The 12,852-nt window shown below is 43.8% G+C and overlaps 1 protein-coding gene across 3 annotated transcripts in view; it reads left to right on the top strand.

Moving 5' to 3' along the window:
* LRRC69 (leucine rich repeat containing 69) overlaps positions 1–12,852 on the top strand; it is a 404,099-nt gene that overhangs the window by 4,845 nt on the left and 386,402 nt on the right. The window contains exon 1 of one of the 3 annotated variants that reach the window (XM_085605298.1): positions 1,077–1,162. The exons of the other annotated variants lie outside the window; for them this stretch is intronic. Coding sequence (XP_085461424.1) covers positions 1,115–1,162 — 48 coding nt within the window. The 5' untranslated portion in view covers positions 1,077–1,114. Of the gene's footprint in view, positions 1–1,076; positions 1,163–12,852 lie in introns of those variants that run through there. 3 annotated transcript variants of the gene reach the window in all.

Genomic DNA, 12,852 nt, shown 5'->3' with positions numbered 1-12,852 from the left:
ATTTAGAATCTCCTAGGAGACAGACAGGCTCAATCCACACTTTGGACTTCTGCAGGTAAGGGCCTAACAAACTTTGTTCTCTAAGAATACTGTTTGTATCAAACTTTACTTACTCTGCTAGACACAAAAACAGAGTGCACAATCCCTATAAAACACAGCATAAATAGCTCACAGCAGATTACTGCTGTCTCAGAGCACTCTCTGTTCACTCTCTGATGTAGAATATCTCTGTTGCTAGGGTGGGGGAAAAGGGGGGGTCTGGTTTCACTCACTTGCTAACACAATATGGAAGCTGGCATACATGACATACAGGTCTGAACAAGGGAGAAATTAGGAGGGAAAACAGATAATCACGTGGAATGAGAGGGAACAAAAACTACAGATTTTGGACTGCAAATTGCACAATTTAAAAGGTTAAATGATAACAGTCACAGGCAAGTAAAAACCACAAATTTAAATACAAAACCGGTGAGGAATTATGCAATCACGGGCAGGTTAAAACTAAAATTTTTAAACTGTAACAACCACAAGCAGAACAGTTATATAAAAAAAAAATATATATATATATATATATATATATATCCACACTGCAATCCAATGCGTAACACTCCCTTATGAACAGAGAAACACTGGAGCCACGGGTTTCTCGTGTGTTTATTAGCACCATTAGGTCCGACACGTTTCGGAGTTTCTTCACTCCTTTGTCACAGGCAAAAGTTAGTGTATCACCAAAGAAGACAGATCGCTGAAACACGTTTGTTGCTTTATTGCTGGAGAAATAAAGCTTTTCAAACGCCCCCGCGAGTGCTGATTTTCTTCAAAGAAAAAGAAAAGTAGCGATTATTTATTTATTTATATATATATATATATATTTCATCCAAAATGCCCCAAAGCTTTAGAAGCACACTCGACATTTCCCTGCCATACGGCGTAAGAGTGCAGCCTGCATTCCTGTTCCACTATAATACTTAGAATGCCAACGCGTTTCAGGGTTCCATTACCCCTTCTTCCTGGGCTTAAAACAAACAGCATTCAAAGCCTCGTTTTTTCGTTTCCGGTTTTTATTCGTGAACATCACTGCCCCCAGTGGGCATCGCTCAGTGCATAAATTACGATGCCTGGTGGGATATGGAGTCTCGTTACGGGGAAAAGTATTCTTCAAGTAAGTTCAAATGTACTGTTTGCATTGTAAAGTTAATTGTTGCCTTAGTAGGCTGCGTCCCAGGGAGCAGGCTTAATTTGCAAGGGAAATGTGCTGTTCCGGTCTTTTGAAGGTTCAAAATCGGCAGCCTCGCTCAGCTGGATGACATTTCTTGCCAGCTGGTCGATGGTGCAGCTTCCCACGGCCAGGACCGCCGTGACATCATCTTTCATCCAAAATGCCCCAAAGCTTTAGAAGCACACTCGACATTTCCCTGCCATACGGCGTAAGAGTGCAGCCTGCATTCCTGTTCCACTATAATACTTAGAATGCCAACGCGTTTCAGGGTTCCATTACCACTTCTTCCTGGGCTTAAAACAAACTGCATTCAAAGGCTCGTTTTTCTCTCGCGCCCGCAATCCTCTGCTCATGACGTCACATCACTCATGACATGGTCAGTGGCATCACTCATGACATCATCCCTGTGATAGAGTGGCGGTCGCGCGAGTTATAGTTATCTCAACTAACTATAACGGGGGAATTTCATTGTTTTTTTACGAGTGAAATGTCCACCTAACTATAACATGTGTGAAACCTATGGTTTTTTAAGTGAATTTGCAAGGTTTTTTAAATGCTAATCCCTAACTATAACGTGTGTGAAACCTATGGTTTTTTAAGTGAATTTGTACGTTTTTTTAAATGCTAAGTTATGTATGTATGTATTATTATATATATTTTTTTAAGGTTTTTCACCGTGCGTGCACCCTGCGATTTTTTGAAAAAAAATCAAATCTTTTTTCACCTTTCGGGGTCCTTCAGGGACCCCCTGACAAAGGCTAGGGGGTCAGGAACTCTCTACCCTACCCCTTTTCACGTTCGCCACCTCTCTTTTTCACTGTCGCACCCAAACAAACAAAATGGCGGACGACACTTCCTGATTTCGACCGATTCGAACGTTGCCTGACATGTAACCACCAATCAGAATTACGCTCGCGCACGTTAGGGTGCGCGCACGGTGCGCGCACGGTGCGCGCACGGTGCGCGCCTATAGATATTTATGTACTTTTAACTGCAATTTTCTCAGGAAATACTGAACAGATTGACTCCATATATGCAATATGCAAAAGGCACATGCCTGACCTGAGGACTACCTCTTTGCCAAATTTCAAGTAATTCTGTTCAGCCGTTCGGGCTGTACCTTCGACTAAAGGTCCTATGTGAAAATGCATGGGGAAAACGCGTTTTGGGACCCCCCTTTTTTCTCAGCCCCCGCTTGACGAATCATCCCAAGACTTTCAGGGTAGGAGCTGAGCGGAGCGCCCCATTAGTTTTGAAAATTTCGCGAGGATTCGTCAACCGGCGCCAAAGTTATTCAAAACAGAATTTTCAGATTTCCTATGGAAACACGGTCCTAACAATAACTATCTACTGGCGACCGCCAGTAGATAATGTGTGTGTATATATATGCAGGTGGTCCCCTCGGTTGAAAGCGACCATAACCTGCTTTCTTTAAGTATGGTTCAGTGGTGGCGTCACTCAAGTAAGGTTCCTATAAACCAAGTAGCAGCACCACCTGAGGTATCGGAAGTCTCCCCTTGTGGCAGGCGAATTAAATGGGCCAAACTGGTTTTATCAGAGGGGAAGGTAGAAGAAATAAAATCTCTCCTAAACCATACAGTACTAGACCTTGGAACATCGTTGGAAGGTGTGGGTAGAGTGAGTGGGCTCTTTGTCTCCCTGACTGATGCCTTGTCTAATGTCTTTACCCTTCATCATAATAAATTGGGTAATAAACTCTCTAAAAAACCCCCTGAGGGTTGGTATTCCCAACCATGTAGGGTTCTTAAGGCTAAGTTAGTTGAGGCGATTAAAGCTAAGTCCCGTCTTGAAATACAGGAAGCAAGGAGGGCCTACAATAACTCTCTTAAACTAGCCAGGAGGGAGTGGGAAGATAAATATTGGGATGACCTGCTCCAGGCCAGCAAAAGTAGAGACCCAAGGGCATTTTGGAAACTTATAAGTGCACGGAAAAACCCCGATGCACTTATGAGACCCTGTAACATCTCGCCACAAAGCTGGGTAAAGCACTTTGGGTCTTTATACCTCCCTCCAGAAGGGGACTGTAATGCGGGGATGGCTCTTACGCATATAATTGAACCTCATGCCTACGACCTCTTTACTCCGCTAGAACTTGAGGGGGTTATAGGGTGGGTAGCCCCACGCAAGGCTGCGGGTCCCGATGGCCTCCCGGGAGACCTTATGAGGGCATACCCAGCTGAATGGGCACGGGTCATAGCAGCGCTACTTAATGACATCATGATGGGAGGGGCAGTACCTGAATCCTGGAAAGGGGCGGTGGTGGTCCCAGTTTATAAAAAAGGGTGCAGGGAAGCTCCAGGTAATTACCGACCCATAAGTCTGATCGACTCCACCCAAAAGATAGCAGGTAAAGCTATCCTCGGAAGGATCCTCCATTGGGTGGAGGAGAATAAAATTCTCTCAGACTTTCAGGCAGGTTTTTCGGGTCGGAATGGGGACAATTGAGCAGGTGTTTAGGCTGATATTATTGGGGTGGAAGGTGGTGGAACTGGGCAAGGGCAGCCTTTATTTGGCCTTTATAGACCTGAAGACTGCCTTTGACCTAGTCCCCCGAGAGGATCTTTGGAGGGTACTTCTCGAGCTGGGCTTACCCCCTTACATCTTGTCACTTCTTATCAACCTTCACGCCCATACCTTTGCCCAGGTCCGCTGGGGTAAAAACGGTGAACTTACTGAGAAGATTCCAGTCTCCAGGGGCGTAAGGCAGGGCTGCGTTTTGGCTCCAACCCTATTTTCACTTTATGTGAATGGGGTGGTAAAACATCTCCAGCAAGAACCAGCCGACGCCCCCTGTCTCGGTGGAGTCCGGATCCCCACCCTGCTATTTGCGGACGACACGCTCCTGATTTCGAAGACCCCTCAAGGTCTCCAGAAATTACTAACACGATTTCAGGAGTTCTGTGATACAAGAGGATTAACAATAAACGTGGATAAAACAAAATATCTAGTCCTAAATCCTCCTAAGAAACTGGGCCGCCCTCCGACTCTAAACTCGACCCCCCTAGAGAAAGTAGCCGAATTTGACTACCTGGGTATCCGGATTACGGACAGGATGTCCTGGGCTAGTCATATTGATAAAATGATTCTCAGTCATAGGAGAGTGGGAGGTGCCCTTATGAGGGAGTTCAGGGCCTCTCCAAGAAGATCACTCACCCCAGTAGTTGACATTTACAAGACTAAAGTAGTGTCATCAGCCTTGTATGGGGCAGAACTGTGGGGCCATTGCTGTTTGAAAGATCTAGAGACAGCGGAGAGTAAGTTATTGAAATCTCTTATCTCTGTTCCCCTGAGTACTCCATCCGTACCTGTCCGGTTGGACATGGGCTGCAAAAATATTAAAGACCAGGCCCAGCTTCGCCCGCTTTTGTTATGGTCAAGAATCTGGAGGGGTGAAGAATTGAAATCTTATGCTGATGCCTTGGGAGAAATTATGAGTCTGGGGGGCTGGGCCAAAATAAAGTGGCTTAGAGATACCAAAAAGCTTTTGGAGAATGTCGGTCTAGGAGGCTGCTGGTCATCACGTTCATCCCCTACAAAAGAAGTTGTCAAGGCGCATTATTGGAACTGGTGTGCGGAGCGGCTAAATACCACCTCCAACCACTGCAAGTCGACTGTCGCCTTTTTGCAAATTAAAGACACTGTGGCTTTTGAACCCTACCTGGACTTGATAACTCTCCCTTGTGACCGAGCCCTTTATTTCAAATTCAGAGTTGGATGCCTCCCCCTAGGTGCATTGGTATCGAGTTGGTCACCTGTGCCCCGCATTTCTCCCAATTGTGCATGTTGCCCTAGCAAGGTTGAGACTATTGTACACGTTTTATTTGCTTGCCCGGACTATGCAAGGCCCAGGGGTGTCTGGTTGAAACCCCTCTGTCGCAATATGGGCACGCGTAGTCACCTTGAGGCCCTGCACATTTTAACGACGGACACTTCCCCCCTTTTTGTGTGTGGAATTGCGAAATTTTTAAAGTGGTCCTGGCTCATTCGCTGCAAGAGATTGTCAGTAGCTGTTTAATTCTTTTTTAGATAATTTATCATGGGAAATTTATGCCCTTTTTTATATTCTTAAGTACTTCATACTGGCTTCTTGTAACTGTGATTTTTATGTGTCTATTGTATTTTTTATGTGCTTACAAGATATCTTGCATATCGAATAAAAGCTTATGACTGACTATATATATTCACTGAAAAAACCATAGGTTTCTCACACGTTATAGTTACGAATTAGCATTTAAAAAACCTTGCAAATTCACTTAAAAAACCATAGGTTTCACACATGTTATAGTTAGCTGGACATTTCACTCGTAAAAAACCAATGAAATTCCCCCGTTATAGTTCCTGCAGGCAACTATAACTCACGCGACCGCAATCCCGTGCTGATGACGTCAGATATTACATCACTGTATTTAGACACTTATTTACCCATGTCTTCTTCCATTAATCTTTAGCTATACATATATTACAAATATTTATTTTTCAGAAAGACACATGTCATCAGTGATGTAATATCTGACGTCATCAGCAGAGGATTGCGGTCGCGTGAGTTACGAGTGAAATGTCCAGCTAACTATAACATGTGTGAAACCTATGGTTTTTTAAGTAATTTTGCAAGGTTTTTTAAATGCTAATTCGTAACTATAACGTGTGTGAAACCTATGTTTTTTTTCAGTGAATTTGTACGGTTTTTTAAATGCTAAGTCATGTTTTTATTCTTTTTTTTTTCAGGTTTTTCACCGTGCGCGCACCGAGCGCCCACGGTTCGCAGTGCGCGCTGGGTGCGCGCACCACGCGATTTAAAAAAAAATAAAAAAATGTTTTTTTCTCCCTTGGGGGTCCTTCTGTGACGCCCTGACCAAGGCTAGGGGGTCAGGAACTGTCCACTCTGCCCCCTTTTCACGTTCTCCACCTTTGTTATTCACCCCCTCAGACTGCGAAAGACAAAATGGCGGCCGACACTTCCTGGTTTCGACCGATTCGAATGTTTACCGACATCTAACAACCAATCAGAATTGCGCTCGCGCACGGCAGGGTGCGCGCACAGTGCGCGCGTATAGATATTGATATGCTTTTAAATGCTATTTTCTCAGGAAATACTGAACAGATTTACACCAGACCTGCAAAAGGAACTTCCTTGACCTTATGGCTACCTCTCTGCCAAAAGTAATTCTGTTCAGCCGTTCGGGCTGTAGCTGTGTCTAAAGGTCCTATGGAAAAATGCATGGGGAAAACGTGTTTTGGGACCCCCCCTTTTTCTCGACCCCGGCTTGACGAATCACCCCGAGACTTTCAGGGTAGGAGCTGAACGGAGCGCCCCATTAGTTTTGAAAATTTCGCGAGGATTCGTCAACCGGCGCCAAAGTTATTCAAAAGAGAATTTTGAGATTTCCTATGGAAACTAGGTTGTAACTATAACTATCTACTGGCGACCGCCAGTAGATAATATGTATGTATGTATGTATGTATGTTTTATTTTCACAAGTGCCCAAGGCTTAGGACACACTCACCAACAAGTACGGCAGCAGCGTGATGAAACAGCTTGAAGAGCCTGTTAGATAAGCCTTACGCGTTTCAAACTGAATGTTCTTGTTCACAGGCAGGGTGGCTGCACACATGCAAGAAGGCTACTGCTGATTAACACCTTTAATGTATTCACCTCCAATAGGTAACATGATAAGGCAACGCATTGTGGTAGCAGTAGTTTCACAACTGTGTCGCTCTTAATATCACTTTGTGCACACCATTGAAATAAATGTTGCAGTAACGTCCTCAAATAAAAATATATATCCAGCCATAAGTGGGCTCTTTTCAAGTTGTTCATTTCCGCTGCACAAATACAAAGCCAGCTGTTGGTCCGATCGGGGCCTCGTATTCACAAAGTCCCTGGCCCGCGTCTAATAGCGCGGTGGTGCATCCTCATGGCTGGATCGCCGTGCATAAATTATTTTCACTAGTGCCCAAGGCTTAGGACACACTCTGTCAGTTGCAGATAGATTGGACACAAACCTCAGAAGCCGGATACAGCAGGAGCGATGCAGGTAGCTCGGTCACCCTCTCCCCCTTAATGGAAGTACCCGAGAGCCGCCAGATAGTGCTCAACATTAGAATTAATGGGGTAACCCAGTAACCCTCAGAACCTGAGTGAGTACATGGAGCAGAAATATTGGTTCTGTTGGAAATAAGCTTAGTTTAAACAACACTACATGTGTTCAAAGACTGTTGAAAAAAGTGTACTTAATCACAGTTATACACACACATATAAAAACCATTGATTCAGGAAACACAAAATGATTTTCTTTTTCACTGTATTTGAATACACATAAATATTACTATAATACAGGACTGACCAAAAAACAATACATTAAACCACAGAATACTCAGTGACTAATAGTGCATAATGACATAACAATCAACACAGAATTGACATCAAAAACGACATATATGTACATTGGACAGAAATACACTTTGAACATGGATGATCCAAAATCAATAGCATATACCACCACAACATATATCCTTCAATATTTAAATGATGGAATTGCATGGATCAATCAGACAGGTAACGTCGACGTTTCGACCCTAAGATGACGTGTAGATTTATACGCATCGAAGTCGGGTCTTCATCAGGACAATAAAATATGTCAGCTTGCAATTACAAAAGATATAATCAAAAACTATGTGTGTGTATATTATACTTTTACTAATGTGGGTGTAGGACTAATGCTCACCTGAGGACTAGGAAAAGATAAATTATCCTTGGGTCGCATACGATGAAGTCAGTTAAATTCTCACTCAGTCAGGTCAATATATTCTGTAATAGATAATGTAAATTCACACTCGTGTATGATCTACCATGTAATCATTGCCGGTATCGTGAATCAACAATATCAGTCACATACCCTGAGATGTGTTTAATCCCTACACGAGGGACGGTGCCGTCAAGGCGATCACCGAAATCTATAAACGGAACAGACCATAGCCGGTCATATTGAATCTTTACATTTGTTAAAAACCTGACATGCAAGAGATAACCAACGTTTGAATTGATTAATATAGGTGTCCCTATCCAGAAGCCTTAGAACAATCTCTGAGTTATGTCTAGGGACTGACATCCATACACAATTCTTACTTAATTATAGCCAAACTCCCACAGGAGGGCAGGTGCAAACGTCTATACTGCCCCTTGGATATGAATATGAAGAGCACATGTGCCATTGTCGTTAATACATACTGACCTCAAATACTGATGGTACTTTCAAATTCAAACTTAATAAGCAAACACTAGCAGTGCGGGAAAAATTCATACCGCTATTTTAATAGAGGCATACAAATAAAGGAACTACTAGAGAACTAATCTGAATTCAATTGCCCCGTGCTTAAGGGACTCTAACTGCGAGCAAATCAGGAGTTATCTAAACAAAAAGCTTGAACCCCCGCCACGAGTCCGAAGCGTACATTTAACGCCTACATGCGATTCTAAACGGTCCATTACTTACTTTGAGCGCAATGAATGTGCTTCCGATTCCACACAAGCTGGACAAACAATGACCAAACGCGGGAAACGTAATCAGCAAATTTATGTACGCGCGCGAGAAATTGAAGACAGCTACTTAGAAAGCAAGGCATGGATTTTAGTCAGTACGCACGACACCGACGGAAACTACTTGTAAAGCAAGAGCTGGATTCAGTATCACCATAGCCCTGAAATCATAACTACAGAATCTCACAGACCCGAGCGGTATCTCACAGGTGTGTAACTTACATTGTAAATATAAATGGGCGAAACGATAGTTGCAAATCACTGACGGCCCGCATAGAACACAGCCTACACAAAAGTTCACATGAATGAGGAGAGGAAGGCCGTAAAATGTTGCATCGGCATTCCTTTCCCGATTAATGACCCAACTTTGAGTTATTCACAAAAAAGATTCACAGTGAGGCGAATCTCCCCCCCAAAATTATTATTTTTTTTTCTCGTAAAAGCAGCAATATTTATGCATATCTATAAGTACCCTAACCATGTCGAAAAATGCGACAAAAGGTGCTTTGAACCTTATTCACTCAAAATGAGGCGTGGTATTGTTAAACCACAGTCTCAATTCCAAACAAGTCGAGGTCAACCACACTGAGTGGGTGTAGGCCTAAACTAAAAGGAAAACCTTTAAAATGGAGCATTGAACGACACAGGGAACATCCAGGCCTTGCTCGCATAAGTCATCCTGATATATCGATGGAAAATAGGGTAGTGGGGAAACTCATCCCCGATGAATAACGAACACGTTATCAGTCAGAATCAATCCATGCTTACACGAATATATTGGTATGGTGTAATGAATCTGTTATGAAGGCCTACTGCGCTCTTATGCTATAATGACAAGGAGTCTTAGCTGTTCACAATGGTAATAGTAACCATATTAAAAAGCATTAGGTATAGCTTGAACATACCAATTGGTGGATTAAAGACAAGTGCACAGCTGTATTCAGGCAAGGCCCAAGTACAGGAACAGATTATGGATGGAATATTCATATCAGATATACATATTCAGTAGCCTTATTACAGTTCAAACTAATCACAGAACCACAGCATAAAGGGTATACATTTACAATTTACTCATTTGAATATAAGTCTCCTCATGTTCATTGAGGCCATGATTAACCGCCTCAAGGACATGTATCCAGCGGCATTCCTTATAGTTAAGGGAGTCAACAACATTGCCGCCTCTCTGATGTAAAACAATTTTTTCAATAACCCACCATTCAATTTGTTCATGAGTGTGACCCAACCTAGTGTAGTGTTCCACAAGGGGAGCTCCATGTGTCCTACATTTTACTCTACTTACATGCGGAAGAATTCTGTTCTTAACTTTTTGGGTCGTTTGTCCTACATAAATCAGTGGACATGGGCATCTGATTGCATAGATGACATTTTGGCTATTGCAATTCGTAAATTGATCAAGACCATATGTTTTACCCCGATGGACAAAGCTATTTCCAGATACCGTATATCGGCATGCTTTACAGTGGCTACACCTATGGTGACCAGTTATAGGTGGTAAACTGAGTTGTGATTTGATGTCAGGTTGGGAAGGTGGTTCTAAATATGAAGACACCACATGATCTTTGACATTCTTAGCACGTTTAAATGCAAATAAAGGTGGCTCGGGCATGTTGATTTCGGAACCTACTAAATTCCAATACTTTCTGATCACCCTTTTTATCTCATTGCTACGGGTGTTAAAGGTGGTGACACATACCAGCTTATCCACTTCTTGATTCTTTGGTTGTATCTCAAGCAAAGTTTCCCTTGGTCTATACCAAGCTCTTTTTCTGGCTCTATTGAGGAGTCCCTTTGGGTATCCTCTCTCCCTTAATTTGGCAATGAGGATGTCTGTTTCCTTGAAATAGTCCCCTCTTCTGCTGCAATTACGACGTAAGCGCAAGAATAAAAAATTAGCTAGCATTCGCGCCAAGAATTTTCAATTCTATTAAGGACACGGAGGCGAGGATTATGCTTCTCTTTCTATTTATTGCTACTCACAGCAGCCAATGAAAACTTTTCTTATGTAAAACAAACACCATTTCCCATGATGCATATACCACATCACTTCCTGCAGGGCCCCATAAGAGCCAGTAACACCGGAACCAGTCCTCTTTCTTTGCTCCGAACAAAAGTCCAATAAGTATTAAAGTTCAACAACAGCTTCCAACGTGGAAGAACACCAGACCAGCTGGGAAGAACGTCAATCTGCACACCGTATTAATCCATTTTCTTGTCAGATCCTGAAAGAACAGAGATAAAACAACCCGTAACTTCTGTAAAATCAGAATATATACACAACGGGCGGGCAAAAATTACATTACAGTAATTTAACCGGGTGGGATAATCCTCGCCTCCGTGTCCTTAATAGAATTGAAAATTCTTGGCGCGAATGCTAGCTAATTTTTTATTCTATTTCAGGACCGGAGGCTTCGTATTATGCTAGTTTAACGCTGATTAAAAACAACAGAGGATATATCACCCACCGGTTTGTAATAAAACTGCTTAAACGTTGATTCAGGCGACCAGTCTGCAGAGTGCATAATATCTTGCACCGTAGAACCCAGCATGAAAGTCTTAGAGGCCATGGCACCTCGAACAGAATGTGCACCAAACACCTGGGTATCCACCCCTGCTTCATGCATAACATCTTTGAGCCATCTGGCTATGGTAGCCGCAGTCCCAGGTTTATACGGTTTTTGCAGAGCTATTAACAATTGCACCACACCATCAGGCCTGATAGACCTGGTACATTCTTCATAAGCCTTGAGGCATTGAACAACACACAGTTTAGTATTATCGGGAAAGGCATGATAATCCACACTACGTGACATTGTTTTAGTCCTTGCCGTAATAGAGAATGAAACTCCCTCCGGAGTAAATACTCTACCTGTAATATCCAGTGCTCTCACATCTGAGGAACGTCTGCACGCCGCTAAGCAAAGCAACATGGCCAGTTTTGCCGACAATTGTTTCCTGGACAACCTGTTGTTGTCCGGCCAGTTATTAAACAGAGACAGAACCAGTGAGACATCCCACAATGAAGTGTACCTAGGTTTAGGAGGATTAGCTACTCTGATACCCTTTAGAAGTTGACATATTAAGGGATGCATTCCGACCGGCTTGCCCTCAATCTGAGAGTGGCCTGCCGAGATGGCGGAACGGAAGTTATTAACCGAGTGATACGCCAAACCCTGCGCCTTCTTTTCTGACAGAAAATTTAGAATATAGGGTAATCCTGCCCCCACGGGATCCACATGTTGTCCCATGCACCAGTGAACCCAGGCTCCCCAGGCTGAAGTATACCGCTTCCTGGTAGAGGGGGCCCACGCTTGATTGATGAAGCTTGCAGCCTGTTCCGAAAATCCTGGCATTTGCCAACGTTTAAAGTCTCCAGGCCATCAGGGACAGGTGCCCCGATAGGACCATCGGGTGTCTCTCCCCCTGAGGGCCCTGGAGCATCGTCGAGGACCATGGGATCCTCCTGGGGAAGTCGCAGCTCGCCTCCAGCAACCATGGGAACCATGGCTGCGACTTCCACAAGGGAGTCACTAAAATCACTTCTGCTCTCTGGCGCATCACTTGAGTGAATACGCGGGGAATGAGGATGAATGGTGGGAACGCGTAATTCAACTGCTGAGTCCACTCTTGCGCAAAGGCGTCCGTCTCCAGCGCCAGAGGGTCCGGCCTCCAGCTGAAGAAACCCGTCATCTGACGGTTCAGTCTGGAGGCAAACAGGTCTATCTCGCAAATCCCCCAAATCTCCTTTAGCCACAGGACCACTCGTGGAAGAAGTTGCCAATCGCTGTAGTCCCTGAGGTGGCGAGAATTCCAATCTGCCACCACATTGGACTGACCCGGAATGTATTCCGCAATCACCGAGATCTGTTGGTTCAGGCAATAATGCCAAAAGGCTTTCGCTATCTTCACCAACATTGAGGACCTCGTGCCCCCCAGTTTGTTGATGTATCGTACCGCTGATATGGTGTCCATCCGAAGAAGGATACAACATGAGATCCGCTTGGGAGCCAGTGTCCGGATCGCAAACGAACCTGCCAGGAGCTCGAGACAATTTATA

The sequence above is a fragment of the Triturus cristatus genome, chromosome 5_1 (assembly GCF_964204655.1).
Source record: "Triturus cristatus chromosome 5_1, aTriCri1.1, whole genome shotgun sequence".
NCBI lineage: Eukaryota > Metazoa > Chordata > Amphibia > Caudata > Salamandridae > Triturus > Triturus cristatus.
Note: the sequence above shows the minus strand (reverse complement) of the source record. Positions and strands in the feature narration are given on the sequence as shown.